Source organism: Rutidosis leptorrhynchoides, chromosome 4, assembly GCF_046630445.1.
Source record: "Rutidosis leptorrhynchoides isolate AG116_Rl617_1_P2 chromosome 4, CSIRO_AGI_Rlap_v1, whole genome shotgun sequence".
Classification (NCBI taxonomy): domain Eukaryota; kingdom Viridiplantae; phylum Streptophyta; class Magnoliopsida; order Asterales; family Asteraceae; genus Rutidosis; species Rutidosis leptorrhynchoides.
The window spans coordinates 4,007,849-4,024,815 of NC_092336.1; the positions used below are offsets into that span (position 1 = coordinate 4,007,849).

The window sequence follows — 16,967 nt, forward strand, 5'->3', positions numbered from 1 at the left end:
TAATGGTTCGGAATTCGTAGATATGAAATTCAGAATGAACATAGCTAATGCTCTAAGAAAAAAATGGTAATAGAACGATTTTGATTTGTTAAATTACCAGAATACCCTGGAGAAGACCGAGTCATCCAGAAAAATATTCTCTTGATATGTTTAGAGATTAGATAGAATGTAAGAGTCATGTAAATGGCACATGATGACGGTACTGTGAATCATCATGCTTCATTAGAAACTCAGCATGACTTACTGTAATATAATGACGTTGATCAAGTATCATTATATTATACTAATCCATGCTTCAGTTCCCAACACTACTTCAAAACATTCATATTTTAAACTCGAAGGTTTCAGAATTTAGAAACTAACACAGTTTCTTTTATGTTGCAGATATTACGGAGAGATAAATGATCTCAGATAAGAATAGTTGTGAAAATATCGCCAGAAATATGGAGGATATTTATAATAGAACATACGAGAATATCTTAGAATTTCTAATATCAATGGATGATGAAGAAGATTTGTCTGTGAAGGTTTAGAATGAGAAATAAGATGTTTGCTAACGATTTCAGCAGGAACAGAATCATTTGGATTCTTTGAAGGCAAACTTATTCTTTGTGATTTGTCCACGGCTTTCTTCATAATTTCACATAATTCGCTTTTCGGTACTAAATTTTCTATCGAGTGATCCTAACACTCCTTTCTTTATCATCAAACTTTTGGCCATTAAGATCATCTACAACATGCTGCTTCGTCAGCATTTTCAAAGTTAACTGATCTGGGTCATCGGTTATCAAACCGAGGTAGTTTCAGGAGAATTGTGTTTTTAGAATGATTAATCGCTGATGGTAATATTGTGAAATATAAAAGGTTCCCCAGTAACAATAAAGAGTACGCATATATATCGCGATTATAATAAAGTTGTTTCGGATGAAAAGTCAGAGTTGACTTGCTGGAGCTGTGACAAAATTAGCTACTTTGGAAAGGGATTGCAAAACGATCTTCGGTAATAACAATGTCAAAGGAACTAGAACAGATACGTGTCAAACGTTTACTCAGTTTCCGAGGGTTTTTTAGGTGCATAACTATATGCATCAATCTTTTCTTCCGTAGATGAAGTGCGGTTGGTTTATCCTCTCGATTGAGGTGTTTTTAAGAATCATGATAGATTTGAACGCTGATTATAATCGTCGAGATACAATGAGGTTTAAAATGAAATCAAGTGGCAATCTTGAAGAAATGTTTAGTTTCATATGTTATAATCAATATTTTAATTCATTTTAACTGTCCAATGTCATTAGTTCACAGTCGATAGTCCACAGTAACAGTTCAATAATTCATATATAGTTTAATATATAATATACGAATTAATTAATACGTGTCGTGACCCGTATACCTCTCAGACTCGATCACAACTCAAACTATATATATTATTGTAGAATCAACCTCAACCCTGTATAGAGAACTCGATCATTACTGCATATAGAGTGTCTATGGCGATTCCAAATAATATATATAGATGCGTCGATATGATATGTCAAAACATTGTATACGTGTCCCGATATTTAAAGTGCGTAAAATAATTACAGAAATTAAATGACGATAAATAAAAGTGCGATAATTAAATTGCGATAAATAAACTGCGATAAATAAAATGTAATCAGTTAGCTAGGAACAGTTAGCTGGAACAGTTAGCGTGGATTCTTAACAAAATTTTTCATAGTTAATTTGTTTGTTTTTAACAGATTTTATTTTGTCATATGTTTTCTTCATATGCCACTTGTTGGATTCTGGAAAGTCAAATTCCAAATATGAAATTGAATGAAAATGGTTATTCTGCGGTGAACGGATACGTATATCGGTGGTTGTAAGTAGGATAGTAAATGACTATTGAATCAGCTTCGACGAATGTACAATGTAACTTATTAAGATGAAATCTAATTATTCCTCGGGTATTACCTACCCGTTAAAAAAAATTTCACCATTAATATTTTGTACAAAAAAACTTTTAATTACAATCTTTATGAAAACATATATACATATATATTTTCTTCAGATGAAATCATGAATTTAATGAGTTAATATGATATTAATCTCATTTGCTTTTCGGTTTGAGCTAGAATAAGAAATCTCTAAAACTTTTTGAAACCACATATTCTTCGCAGAATATCAATGAAGTTATGGATCAATACTTCATCGTTCATTATTGTTGGTACTCTTTGGTATCTATGGTGCATATGATGTTGATGTTTGTGGGACAGATTATGATGTCGAGACGTGTGATGCGGATGTTGTTTGTTAGTGGTGATGATGGTATTGTTGATGTTATTGATGGTGGTGCTGATTATGCTGCTGGTGCTGCTGCTGGTGTTTGCAACCTTCGCACCATGTTCTCCAAAGCCGTCACGCGAGCGCGAAGTTCGTTAACTTCTGCTAGTACACCGGGATGATTAGCGGTTGGAGCGAGCGAATGAACAAGATTTATAATATGGGATAGTATATAATCGTGACGAGATACTCTAGAAATGAGAGAGAAAATGGTGTTTCGAATAGGTTCGCCGGTAAGTGCTTCAGGTTCATCGCCAAGAGGGCAATTTGGTGGATGGAATGGATCACCTTCTTCTTGTCTCCAGTGATTTAGTATATTACGAACTCATCCCCAATTCATCCAGAATAGATGATGGGAAATTGGTTGATCCATTCCGGTAACGCTGCTTTCGGAGCCCGAATGGAAATCCATATCGGCATAACTGTCGGAATCTGAAGAATTCGAACTAGATGCGGAATCCATCTTGTATAATGGGGAAAATGAATTTTTGGTATGGACTAGATTATAGGAGTTTGATTTGGTACTCTTCAATACATAATTTACATATGTATATATAATACCAAAATCCCGTAAATTACGGAGAATCTTTGAAAAGATATCAGTCAAAGTTCGCAATAACAGATATGCTAAGATAAGAATTCGTCTATACACTATCAATGCAGTAAATGCAGTAAAACGTGTCTAGACTTATGAATGATAAGCAGGTAATTTCCTAAGGATGATAAGCAGATGATTTCCGACTAGAAATGATAAGCAAAACTTTTGACATGTAGACACGGTCGAAGTCCAGACTCATTAATGCATCCTAACAACTACTAGTTAGACACACTAATGCAAGACCTGGTTCGCTACGACCACTGCTCTGATACCAACTGAAAGGACCCGTCCTAATCCACCTGGACGAAGTCATCAACATTTGGTCCCATTGCGATGATCGGCTCCAAGTAATGTCCTTATATTGAGCAAATGCACAGCGGAAGACTTAATTCGTACCTGAGAATAAACATGCTTTAAAGTGTCAACCAAAAGGTTGGTGAGTTCATAGGTTTATCATAACAATCATTTCAATATGTTAATAGACCACAAGATTTCATAATCATAAACGTAATACACTCGCAAGTGTATGTAAAGCATTCTAAGTGGTTGAGCACTTGGTAACCATACTTAACATTTAATCAACGTCGCACATTCCCTTTATTATGAAATCTCACTACACCGTACCAAGTGTAATCACCAAAATGAAGTACTGTGCAATCGTTGAATACTGGTCGTCCAGTCCGGTTGGGGTTGTCAGGCCCGATAGATCTATCAACAAGATTCGCGTTTACAATACCCATGTAAATAGTAGTTACCAAGCTACAGGGAAATATGCCAGTGGTACAACTCAACGTAGAATATATTTTTAAGTACTTGTGTCTATTTTGTAAACATTTATAAAAGCAGCGCATGTATTCTCAGCCCAAAAATATATATTGCAAAAGCAATTAAAAAGGGAGCAAATGAAACTCACTTTTGCCTTGAAGGTATTTAATTCGACTTGGCCTCCGATAGATATCACGAACCTAACCATATATATAATATATCAACATATTTTCTTTTTAAGTAATCGTTACATATATATATATATATATATATATATATATATATATATATATATATATATATATATATATATATACTTTTAATACTTTTAATATTTTCTTAGTCCGTAGTTAGCAGTCCGATGTTAGTGGTCCACAATTAGTTGCTTAAATAAAATAAATAAAGATCCCATCGTATTCGTATTGATCAGAATTAATCTCGACCCATGGTACCATGTTGTCAAATGACGTGTTGCGTACATAAAGTACCGCGTTATCAAATGACGTGTTGCGTACAATCATGAGGTCTTATGATTAATCTTCTCGTGTTGTTTACGGGTGGTCCTGAAATATATAAAATCAAATCATAAGTAATTATATATAAAATATCATATTAATTAGAAAAGATATGATTAACTTACTTTTTCTCCAAATATTTTCGTAGCTAAACTAGCTTCGGATACCCAATCTTGTTTTAGTCTTAGTTTCTTCATTACAACTCCGTTTTTGTTAGTTCAACTTGCCACTTCCTTGGATCGAGTCAAATTTTAAGAATATGAACTGAAAATACCTTAGTTTGTATTCGAAATCATAGGTTATAGGTCAAACTTTGGTGAAACTTATGAAAGTGATCATTTTCCATCATAAAAACAACATTTAATGATCATTTTTCTAAAAATACTTCCACTTTGAGTTAAATCATGAAATTTTTATGTGTTAACATATTCATAAGAAATAACATTTTTCCAGAACATGAACTTCCAATTCAAAGTTCAAGATGGCTTTTAATTATCCAACCCAAAACAGCCCCCGGTTGCACTCCGACGACGTAGATTCAGTTTTTAAGATGTTCTTTGTAAAACCAAGTTATATCTTGTTAGGTTAGCATATCATTATGATATATTACAGGTATTGAAGTGTTTTAAAAGTCAAGTTAGAAGGATCTATTTAGTTTGCGAACAAGTTTGAAATCATTCAAACTATGTTCTTGTTGTTAAAATTTTATACCACAAAATAAGATAGCTATATGAATATGAATTGAATAAGATTATGAACAAGGTTACTACCTCAAGTTACTTGGACAAAGTTACTGCAAAAGATAAGAAATAATCTTGGAATCAAAGAGTGGTGGAGTTAGATCAAAAGGTTGGAAGTAAACTTCTTCAAATGGGTGGTTATTTTGATATGTTCTTGAAAGAGTTTTCTTATGGTGTTTAAGGCTTGTAATTGAAGCTAAATGATGGGGAAAATGCTTGGAGATGATCAAGTATGAAGTTAGGAGTATTTTGCGAGAGAAATGAGGGTGTAGGTATGAGAAAATGGAGTGAAGAAATGGTGTTCATTTATAAAAACGTTTTTAGTTTATAAAAAAAGAAAAGGATTCCTAATTTTGTTTTCTTACTAATAATTCATACTACTTGACAAATTCTAGTTACCTCATATCTAGGGCAGTAATAATGTTGATTAGGATGTTGATTTGATGTGTATATACCAATAGTAAATACGTATAGAAGCTGGGTATGATACGGGTACATATACCCTAGATATACGTATAGAAATCTTGAGGAAACGGAACCAGAATTCAAATATAGCTATCTTTTGTGAATATACTTATATTGTTTTATGTATTTAAGTCCTTAAAAAGTGATTAAATACATTATATATACGATACATGTATAAGCATTATAGATTATAAGTATATATATCAAAGAATGTTACGTATAGTTATCGTTTTGAAAACTTAAGTTAGTAGTTTCAAAATATACTTATAACTCATTGTCATTAGTACACAATGAGATGTTAAACCATCCTTAGATCATGTTAAATATATATAAATACATATATATACACAAACGTATAATTATCGTATGTTATATAGTTCGTGATATCATCGGTCATATTGGACGGTCAAACGTTGTGTAAAACTCTTTTCAAAAACACAAGTCTCAACAATTTGGATTGCTTATCATGTTGGTATGGTTTAATTTATGTAAATATTAATCTCATAAGTATAATTTGGTCGAAAAATTCCGGGTCATTACATTTGTTACCAATTTTCACGTAGCTAAAATGAGAAAAATTATCCAATCTTGTTTTACCCATAACTTCTTCATTTTAAATCCGTTTTGAGTGAATCAAATTGCTATGGTTTCATATTTAACTCTATTTTATGAATCTAAACAGAAAAAGTATAGGTTTATAGTCGAAAAAATAAGTTACAAGTCGTTTTTGTAAAGGTAGTCATTTCAGTCGAAAGAACGACGTCTAGATGACCATTTTAGAAAACATACTTCCACTTTGAGTTTAACCATAATTTTTGGATATAGTTTCATGTTCATAATAAAAATCATTTTCCCAGAATAACAACTTTTAAATCAAAGTTTATCATAGTTTTTAATTAACTAACCCAAAACAGCCCGCGGTGTTACTACGACGGCGTAAATCCGGTTTTACGGTGTTTTTCGTGTTTCCAGGTTTTAAATCATTAAGTTAGCATATCATATAGATATAGAACATGTGTTTAGTTGATTTTAAAAGTCAAGTTAGAAGGATTAACTTTTATTTGCGAACAAGTTTAGAATTAACTAAACTATGTTCTTAGTGATTACAAGTTTAAACCTTCGAATAAGATAGCTTTATATGTATGAATCGAATGATGTAATGAACATCATTACTACCTCAAGTTCCTTGGATAAACCTACTGGAAATGAGAAAAATAGATCTAGCTTCAAAGGATCCTTGGATGGCTTGAAAGTTCTTGAAGCAGAATCATGACACGAAAACAATTTCAAGTAAGATTTCCACTCGAAATAAGATTGTTATAGTTATAGAAATTGAATTAAAGTTTGAATATGATTATTACCTTGTATTAGAAAGATAACCTACTGTAAGTAACAAAGGTTTCTTGATCTTAGATGATTACTTGGAATGGATTTAGAAAACTTGAAAGTAAACTTGCAATCTTGGAAGTATTCTTGATTTTATGAAACTAGAACTTTTGGAATTTATGAAGAACACTTAGAACTTGAGAGAGATCAATTAGATGAAGAAAGTTGAAGAATGAAAGTGTTTGTAGGTGTTTTTGGTCGTTGGTGTATGGATTAGATATAAAGGATATGTAATTTTGTTTTCATGTAAATAAGTCATGAATGATTACTCATATTTTTGTAATTTTATGAGATATTTCATGCTAGTTGCCAAATGATGGTTCCCACATGTGTTAGGTGACTCACATGGGCTGCTAAGAGCTGATCATTGGAGTGTATATACCAATAGTACATACATCTAAAAGCTGTGTATTGTACGAGTACGAATACGGGTGCATACGAGTAGAATTGTTGATGAAACTGAACGAGGATGTAATTGTAAGCATTTTTGTTAAGTAGAAGTATTTTGATAAGTGTCTTGAAGTCTTTCAAAAGTGTATGAATACATATTAAAACACTACATGTATATACATTTTAACTGATTCGTTAAGTCATCGTTAGTCGTTACATGTAAATGTTGTTTTGAAACCTTTAGGTTAACGATCTTGTTGAATGTTGTTAACCCATTGTTTATTATAACAAATGAGATGTTAAATTGTTATATTATCATGATATTATGATATATAATATATCTTAGTATGATATATATATACAGTTAAATGTCGTTACAACGATAATCGTTACATATATGTCTCGTTTCGAAATCATTAAGTTAGTAGTCTTATTTTTACATATGTATTTCATTGTTAATACACTTAATAATATATTTACTTATCATTTAACATAATTAACCAAGTGTATCAATATCTTAATATAATTCATATGTACCTAGTAAGACGTTGTTATAACGATAATCGTTATATATATCGTTTTCTAGTTTCTTAAATTAATAGTCTCATTTTTATGTATATAACTCATTGTTAAAATACCTAATGAGATACATACTTATAATAAAATCATGGGGTAACTATATATATAACCATATATATGTCATCGTATAGTTTTTACAAGTTTTAACGTTCGTGAATCACCGGTCAACTTGGGTGGTCAATTGTCTATATGAAACCTATTTCAATTAATCAAGTCTTAACAAGTTTGATTGCTTAACATGTTGGAAACACTTAATCATGTAAATAACAATTTCATTTAATATATATATAAACATGGAAAAGTTCGGGTCACTACATCTCCTCTGTTGTGGTGGTAGGCGGCGAGTTCCGGTGGAACTCTACTTCCCTTTTTGTTTGGTTGGACGTTGTGTTTGGAGGGGGTTTGGAGGTTGTTGGAGGTGGTGACGGTGGTGCGTGTGTTATGTGTGAAATCCGGCGGTTTCCGGTGGTCTTCTGCCGCCGGCGGTGATAGGTGGTGGTGGCTACTATTGGTGGCTTTAGGTGGCTGTCACGGTAGCGGCTGGTTTCCAGGTGGCCGCGGGCGGTGGCTTATGGTGGTGGGTTGCGGTTGGTATACTCTAGGTGGTGCTAGGGTTTGCTTGTTGTAATCGGCCACTGTTTGTTCGTCCTTTTGGGACCGGGGGTTTGTAAATGTCGTTTAGAAAATGGGCAAAGATGACTGGTTCCTTCTTGGTTTGATTCGGCTCTTGGTTCTGATCGGTAGTTGCGGGTTTGGTTCACTCATTCCATTTTTCTCGTCGTCGGGTCTTTTTCGGGTTCGATGTTGTTGCCGGCGTTGTTGACTTAGTTGACTTCGGTAAATATGCCTCGGGTTAGGTGTTCTTGGGTTGCCCGGTGAATGGATTGGATTTGCAGTTCTGAGAAGTGCTGTTGCGGGGTTAAATACGGGATCGGGTTTATGTGTTTGTGTTTTAGGCTTAGGTTTGGTGGGTTGTGTTTGTGTAATTTTTTAGTTGTAATTCTTGTAGTGCTTATGTGTCGTTCATATTGTTTAGAACGAACATAGTTTCTCTAGAGATCGTTACGATCTGTTTAAATGTTGTACCACCAGAACCTCGGTTCTTTTATATATATATACATATTAATATTTTTGCTAAAAAAAAAAAAAAAAAAAAAAAAAAAAAGTAGCTGAAGTGGTTCATTTTCACTAATCTTACCCGGTAATTAACTACCCTACTTATAATTGAGGTGCATCTTGAGATCACCCTTACAAAGAGCCAATGGTTTGGCAGTATCGAAGTCACCCTTACAACCTTGAGGTTGAGGAATCAAGTCCTTACAACCTTGAGGTTGAGGAATCAAGTCCTGCTTAGGACATTTCATGGTGCATATATATTGTTAGTATTAGGTAGGTGGGTGAGTTTGTCTTAAAAAAAACATCTTATTAATTTAATTTGATGATCAACGACTTTACAATTGAATAAAATCAACTAATTAGAAAAATCACGCTTTTGTACAGAACATTGTCTACGGTTTTTTGAGTAGTGGTGTTAACTTCTAAAGGGGCTGAATTTTAAATGCACTTAGACATGTTTTTGTTGCATACAAAAATACGTCATGTGCTGCATCATATATATCAATTTTTATTTATATGGGGTTTAATTTCATAAGACTTGTGCCTGTAGACAAAGTAATAGTGTGAACTTTCCTCGAGATGCAATGATTCACTCCCACCAAAGCCTGCTCCTGCTCCTGGCCTTGTAAATTACTCCATTACAGTAACTTTTTAACCAAAGAGGAAATAAAGCCACGTGAAGAGGTTTGCCCACAAGAGTTATAGAGTGGTTAGGATATGCAGCCAGCCTACATATTGACATCGGTAACACCAACATTCCTTATTAGGATGTTCATCATAATTCACTCCCTAAAATTAAGATATTCAGTCTAACCATGCCTACTCCTACCATCTATAATAAAGTGCTAGTCCTAGTCCATCCAAGTAACACTAAATTTGTCCACTAAACAACTAGGAGTTTTTTATAAATCACTAGTAAAGCGGTAATCCAACGATAAGCTCATACTTCATAAAAAATCTTGATCGATACGCAACAGACTAATCTGGCCTATATAACTATATAAGATTAAACCAAAATACTCACCAGGTTCACAGAAAGATTCCAGGTATCTTAAAAATTTGCACTGTCATATATGAGTAGATTACAAGTCTCATAAACAATCCAAAATTTATTATTTAGCTATCTTAAATCTTAATAGAATCCCCAAGTAGGTGATAATAAAAACCAATTTTAGTTGTGCGCGCAGCATCAGCTACCCAGTTCCAACAGCCCCAATTACAGTTCATGAAAACATCTTGGGTACAAAGTATAAGGTTCTTGACAGTAAATGTTTCTTTCTGTTCTGTGTATATATATGGTTCAGAGTTCATCATGCTTCAAGGTTGTTCCTTCTGTCATATTGTACAATGACCAAAACCGGTATAAGACACACTGTAGGATGAAATATATTATATAATGCATTACAATAACAAGTTCAGCGTTCTTGGATTTTTCCAAAAAGAGAAATATGATTTGAGTTTTTATTGACTTCGTTGCATATGTATCTCCACTTAATTCTCACGTAGAAGGAATAAGTATAGTTAAATAGACTTCGCATCCACACAAATCTCTTTTTATCCTTTTTCTAGTTTCTTCAAAAAAAAATTCCCTAGAGGAAGGGGTAAGAAAGCCTCACCTAAACTTTCGACAACACTTCATAAAAAAGTCCCAAATGAGAATGTAGTTGACTAGTGACAAGGATATACAATGGCAAGGAGTCCAACCCTTTAGCTTACTCTCTAAATTACCATTCGTAGCGATATATTCAGAAACATGAATGTGCTTCGCCATAATCTATCTGTTTAACTATATTCATGATACTTTATATAATATCCATCCATGTTAAAATTACTAAATCCATCACCTCCTACAAATATAAGCAACAACTTTAGACAATTAGACCTAACAAAGCCTTCAACCTCTTGCAAAAATCCTCAAATTACCAATAAAATACTATGAAAAAAGTTGTCTAAAATATTATTAGCAATTGTTTCAGACATCATCACAAACTTCAACAATTCCCAGCACATGCTCTCACCATTTTTAACAGGCTAAAATGTCCACCAAACAAACCAGAAAGTGCTATCCGAAGCTTTCAACTAACTCTAACTATTGAACAGTATCTTTTCTATACAAATTTTAAAATAGGAGTATATAGTGGCAATAAAACAAATGGAAATAAAATAGAAAGAAGGTTGAACTTATTTTTGAAGATAAGAAAGGTCCGAAAGATACTGGTAAATAGTTCATATGGGAATTATGAATGCAACAGTGAGTTTTCTATCCAGCATTAGTTGGGCAAGCAAAAAGACAGACCGATATAGCTTAAGAAATGATATATCAGGGCAGATACACAGAAGTGCATATGAAATAAACTGTACTTTTATTTGGCAATGCGAGACACAACAAAGAAGTAAACTTTAAAATTAATATTGTATAAATGAACGCTGTAATCGCACATTAGAACCTTTTCTACGAAAATAACAATCATTATTATATCTAGTTCATATGCTAAATAAACAAGTAACACAGATAAGTATTATACCTGAAAATATCCCTGTGAAAAAGGAAATTTCCCTTTCAGCAGACTCGTGTGAATCTGATCCATGAACACAATTCCGCTCCAAGTCCTCCCCACACATGGCCCTGATGCTACATGCAGCAGAAATAAATTAGACAATGTCAGAATAAAGGAAGAAAAAAGTGTTGTAACTGATTTTATGCTGAAAGGCAAACAACCTGACAGGATGAGTAACTTTAGCCTTGCGAGCATCAGTTGGTCCTATAAGAGCACGCCAATCAGCAATAGCATTATTTTTCTGCAGAACCATTATCAAGACTGGGCCACTGATAAGTTAACAAGATATAGAGATAGCGTGTTAATTTCAAAGACCATTAAAGACATTAGCAGGCCTTTACTGCCGTAAGTAATATCAGATATATATACATCAGCAGCCAGACAAGAACTTCACATAATATCAAGAAATTTTCAGAGGTAAAGGCGCAATAATGGTACATGTCAACTGAGTACAGAATGTACAAAATGGGAAAATGATGCAATGTAATCTACAATGAGACAGTGGTAGTACAAGTAATTCATATATGAATATATATATATATATGCATGCATAAGTAGCAAACAATGCAATGAAGTACATGTTCATAAACTCCGATCAAACTCCTTGTTCACTTAACATTATGAACAATTAGCCGAGATTTGAGATTATGACTACTTCAGTTAATTAAAACCATGTTATCATTTACTTATATAGTAATAAAAGAAAGCTACCTAGACATGTATTTAACAAGGCTTGGAAAAAAACTCTTTGTAGAATGCTCAGCATAAAATCTTCCTGCTGTATCTTCATCAAGATGTAATGTAAGTTGTCTTTCAATAACGAAACCAGATTCCAAAATAATCTTCCTTATTGAGGTAGCATAATTACCAGAAACCCCATCCGGTTTCACTATCGCTAGTGTCCTTTCGTTTCCCAAATCGACAACTGCCAGTGATCTACATAAATAAAGCAAGTGACAGTTGTATGCCAAGGTCAATAAATTAATTAAATTAGCAATTATATAAGTAAAACACAATTTACTCATATATATATATATATATATATATATATATATATATATATATATATATATATATATATATAATTAGATAATTAAAATAAAAATCGAAGGTTTAATACTGTATTTGATAATTCAAGAAATTTTGAAACCCTAGATATGTATGAAGATACCTATGCAATACGAAAACAAGTGAGGCGAGAAGAATGATTATTGAAAATTCACGAAAGTAGAAGCCGCTACGGAAAATTACTAGCATCTAAACAAAAGACAAATCAGTAATCAGATTCATCGGGTGAGCTGAAAACAGAAGGTCGGTGAACATTATAAATAAAATAAAATAAAATAAAATATAAATGTAAATGTAAAATAGAGTAAGAACAACTTAAGATTTACAGAATGGAAAACCTTTGGATCGATAGTCACCAATCGTGATTGAGAGAGAGCTGGTTTGATTGATGAAATAATAATAGGCGGGAATGTGTGTGTGGTAGACACCAGATGAAACAATGTTCCAGGCAACTTGCAGGGCGCTGAGCAGAATTTTTTTTTTAACTAGTAATAATTATTTACATGTTCACGTAACTAGAAAAATTAAAATGGGTTTTACAAATCTAGTAAAACCGGTGTTTGAAACACCGGGTTGCAACTTTTCACCCCAAACTGGTGTTTCAAACGCCGGTTTGGGTACACTTTTTTCGGATTATCCCACGATCAGATGCTTTTATGCCACCCGTTTCCACCCTTGTCGTTGGATGTCTGACGAAATGACAAAAAGTACCCAAACCGGCGTTTGAAACACCGGTTTGGGGTGAAAAGTTGCAACCCGGTGTTTCAAACACCGGTTTTACTAGATTTGTAAAACCCATTTTAATTTTTCTAGTTCTGTAAATGGTGCTTCAATTACTATTATTTTAAAAAAAAAATGGCGCTGAGCACGTGTCAAAGAGTTCATCATGATTCTAGCTAGATCCGCAACCGAGTCATCAAGTCCACGGCCCAATTTGGTTCGATTTAATTAAGTCGTTTAACTTGGCTTATTAAATCTTCTAATCTTAATAATAAATATAAATATAATATTCAAAAGCTCTAAAAAAAAATACTAAACACATTTTTATATCATTTTATGTGAATTAAACCATAGGTGTTCATGCATATTTTTTCCAGGGAGAACATACACACGGACATCAATGCGAAAGGGTTTTTTTAGGCGTCAACGTCGTTGATCTCCGGTCCGGTTACCGTGAATAACCCGTAGCCGAGATGATGATCTCGGGAGGGTGGCCAACGAATTGCCCGCCGGTCGATAGTCGGACCCTATCGACGGCAAAGGGAGAAAAACCCTACAAGATCCGTAGGTAAAAACCCTAGATCGTGAGAGATCGTGTAGTCGCCGTAAAGAGGCATTTAGCGTGAGATGCGGAGAGCCGTATGCGATGGATGCCGAATGCGTTGCGGTGGAGGGGCGTGTGAACTTGATGTAGGTTTTGCCCCATATTTATAGATGGGAATTAGGGTTTAGATGACTTGTGGACTAAGTCAATCTAAAGCCCTAATTAATAAACCCTACGCCATCAAGTCCCCCAAGTTCGGTATGATATTTTTGCCAAGTATCGTATCGAACTTCTCATTATGCTGCGGAAAATAAGTTCACATGATCCTGCGCAAACAACTGTGCGTAAACCCGCGAACAGATGCGCGTAAAACCGCATGCAGAGTGCGCGGGGAAACCGCGTGAACCACCATGCGTAAAACCGCATGAAAATTGCGTCTAAAGCTGCGGACACTGTGCGCAAAGCGCGCGAACAGTTACGCAGGCGCACGAACATCTGCGCGAAAGATACATGTACTTAAAACCGCATATAACGAATTAAAAGCTCAATAAGATAGACAAACCTTCTCAAACCGAACGATAGACGGTAGAAACACGAGACATAATGCATCGTGCCCCACGGTGGGCGCCAAATGTTCATGCATATTTTTTCCAAGGGAAAACATACACACGGACATCAATGCGAAAGGGTTTTTTTAGGCGTCAACGTCGTTGATCTCCGGTCCGGTTACCGTGAATAACCCGTACCCGAGATGATGATCTCGGGAGGGTGGCCAACGAATTGCCCGCCGGTCGATAGTCGGACCCTATCGACGGCAAAGGGAGAAAAACCCTACAAGATCCGTAGGTAAAAACTCTAGATCGTGAGAGATCGTGTAGTCGCCGTAAATAGGCATTTAGCGTGAGATGCGGAGAGCCGTATGCGATGGATGCCGAATGCGTTGCGGTGGAGGGGCGTGTGAACTTGATGTAGGTTTTGCCCCATATTTATAGATGGGAATTAGGGTTTAGATGACTTGTGGACTAAGTCAATCTAAAGCCCTAATTAATAAACCCTACGCCATCAAGTCCCCCAAGTTCGGTATGATATTTTTGCCAAGTATCGTATCGAACTTCTCATTATGCTGCGGAAAATAAGTTCACATGATCCTGCTCAAACAACTGTGCGTAAACCCGCGAACAGATGCGCGTAAAACCGCATGCAGAGTGCGCGGGGAAACCGCGTGAACCACCATGCGTAAAACCGCATGAAAATTGCGTCTAAAGCTGCGGACACTGTGCGCAAAGCGCGCGAACAGTTACGCAGGTGCACGAACATCTGCGCGAAAGATACATGTACTTAAAACCGCATATAACGAATTAAAAGCTCAATAAGATAGACAAACCTTCTCAAACCGAACGATAGACGGTAGAAACACGAGACATAATGCATCGTGCCCCACGGTGGGCGCCAAATGTTCATGCATATTTTTTCCAAGGGAAAACATACACACGGACATCAATGCGAAAGGGTTTTTTTAGGCGTCAACGTCGTTGATCTCCGGTCCGGTTACCGTGAATAACCCGTACCCGAGATGATGATCTCGGGAGGGTGGCCAACGAATTGCCCGCCGGTCGATAGTCGGACCCTATCGACGGCAAAGGGAGAAAAACCCTACAAGATCCGTAGGTAAAAACCCTAGATCGTGAGAGATCGTGTAGTCGCCGTAAAGAGGCATTTAGCGTGAGATGCGGAGAGCCGTATGCGATGGATGCCGAATGCGTTGCGGTGGAAGGGCGTGTGAACTTGATGTAGGTTTTGCCCCATATTTATAGATGGGAATTAGGGTTTAGATGACTTGTGGACTAAGTCAATATAAAGCCCTAATTAATAAACCCTACGCCATCAATAGGTAATGAAGTTTGAACTTATAATATTGGACTAATCATTTGTTAGAACGGAAACTCTATCACTTAACTGTAGGGGTGTTCATCGGTTTGGTCAAAACCGTTTAAACCGAAAACCAAATCGAAACCAATTCAAAAAAATCCAAACCGAATTTATAAAATGGTTTTCGGATCGAGCGAAACCGAAAACCGAATTAAAATTTGGTTTTTCGGTTCGGTTTTTGGTTTTGAAATTTCTGAATTTGGTTAACCGAAAACCGAATAGATAACCGAATTCAATTTCGATATTATTGAATAAATATATTTAGTTATTAATATTATTGTATATATGTGTTAGATATATAATTTGAGTAGATAATATACCTTTTCAAGTCAAAGTTTGTTTACTCGGATTTGAAATCATATTTATATTATTAAATCATATTTTTTTAGTTTCTTTATCTCCACATTCTTATACATGTAAGCAATTCAAATTGATTTTCTCTAGGTTATTGAGTTTGTCTATAGTTTATTCTTCTTTTTTTTTTTTTTTTGAAAAGTAAACCATTTTCATTAAAACCAAGAGATCACCCCTACATCTTCCTTTAAGAAAAAGGGGATGCTACATGAAGTTACAGCAGGATTCTAACGACTATATCAACAAATAAACGAAATTAACATGAAATTAAATTCAGTCCTATTTACTATCCATGATCATCGATTCATTGTATTATGATATTTTATAAGTTAATATAAACTTATTGTATATTGTAAATTTGTATATATATAGTTTAGTATGATATATTTTTGTTCATCTCGCAAGGAAAAATTAAAAAATTGATATTGAAAGGTTATTCACGAATATACTCAGAACGAAGTTTGAACTCTTAAACCTCTTCGATTGAAAGGTTATTTGAATAACACTTAGTGGGCTATAAGCCCTTTGGTGTAACAATAATTAGAAGCATACACACATACTTATGTATTTTCAGTTATATAAGCTTTCTAAAGTCAATTTAAGCAATTTATGCACAATTCAGCGCATGAATCGCACATGTCACAACAGCAGCTTACACATTGAAAGCAACCAAGGGCAGTACAGAGTTGTGTTAAAACAATGGCGCATTGATCATTTGTTTGATCGCATGTCTGAATGAGGCACCTGCAACAAAATCGATCGAGAAACACAGTCCAGCAAGATGATGCTGCCTGCATTACTTTTCCCGTTTGTTCATTTAATTTCAACTCTTCAATTCCTGGTGGTAGATTCTCAGCACTCGCGACCAAATTACCAAATCCAAGATTTAAATTTACTAGATACTTATTCTTTTTATTG

At 34.7% G+C, this 16,967-nt stretch overlaps 1 protein-coding gene across 2 annotated transcripts; it reads right to left on the reverse strand.

The window, feature by feature from the left end:
* Positions 1-9,880: 9,880 nt before the first annotated feature.
* LOC139843626 (probable nucleoside diphosphate kinase 5) lies at positions 9,881-12,955 on the reverse strand. 2 transcript variants are annotated; one of them, XM_071833739.1, is made up of 6 exons: positions 12,841-12,955; positions 12,606-12,691; positions 12,146-12,370; positions 11,596-11,703; positions 11,402-11,502; positions 9,881-10,208 (listed from the first exon to the last, which is right to left on the reverse strand). In XM_071833739.1, exons 2-6 carry the CDS (start codon positions 12,689-12,691, stop codon positions 10,177-10,179), a joined length of 552 nt encoding a protein of 183 aa, XP_071689840.1. In that variant the 5' UTR covers positions 12,841-12,955; the 3' UTR covers positions 9,881-10,176. The 2 variants fall into 2 exon arrangements, with proteins under 2 accessions (XP_071689840.1, XP_071689839.1); XM_071833738.1 differs by having other exon boundaries at positions 11,402-11,508.
* Positions 12,956-16,967: the final 4,012 nt, after the last annotated feature.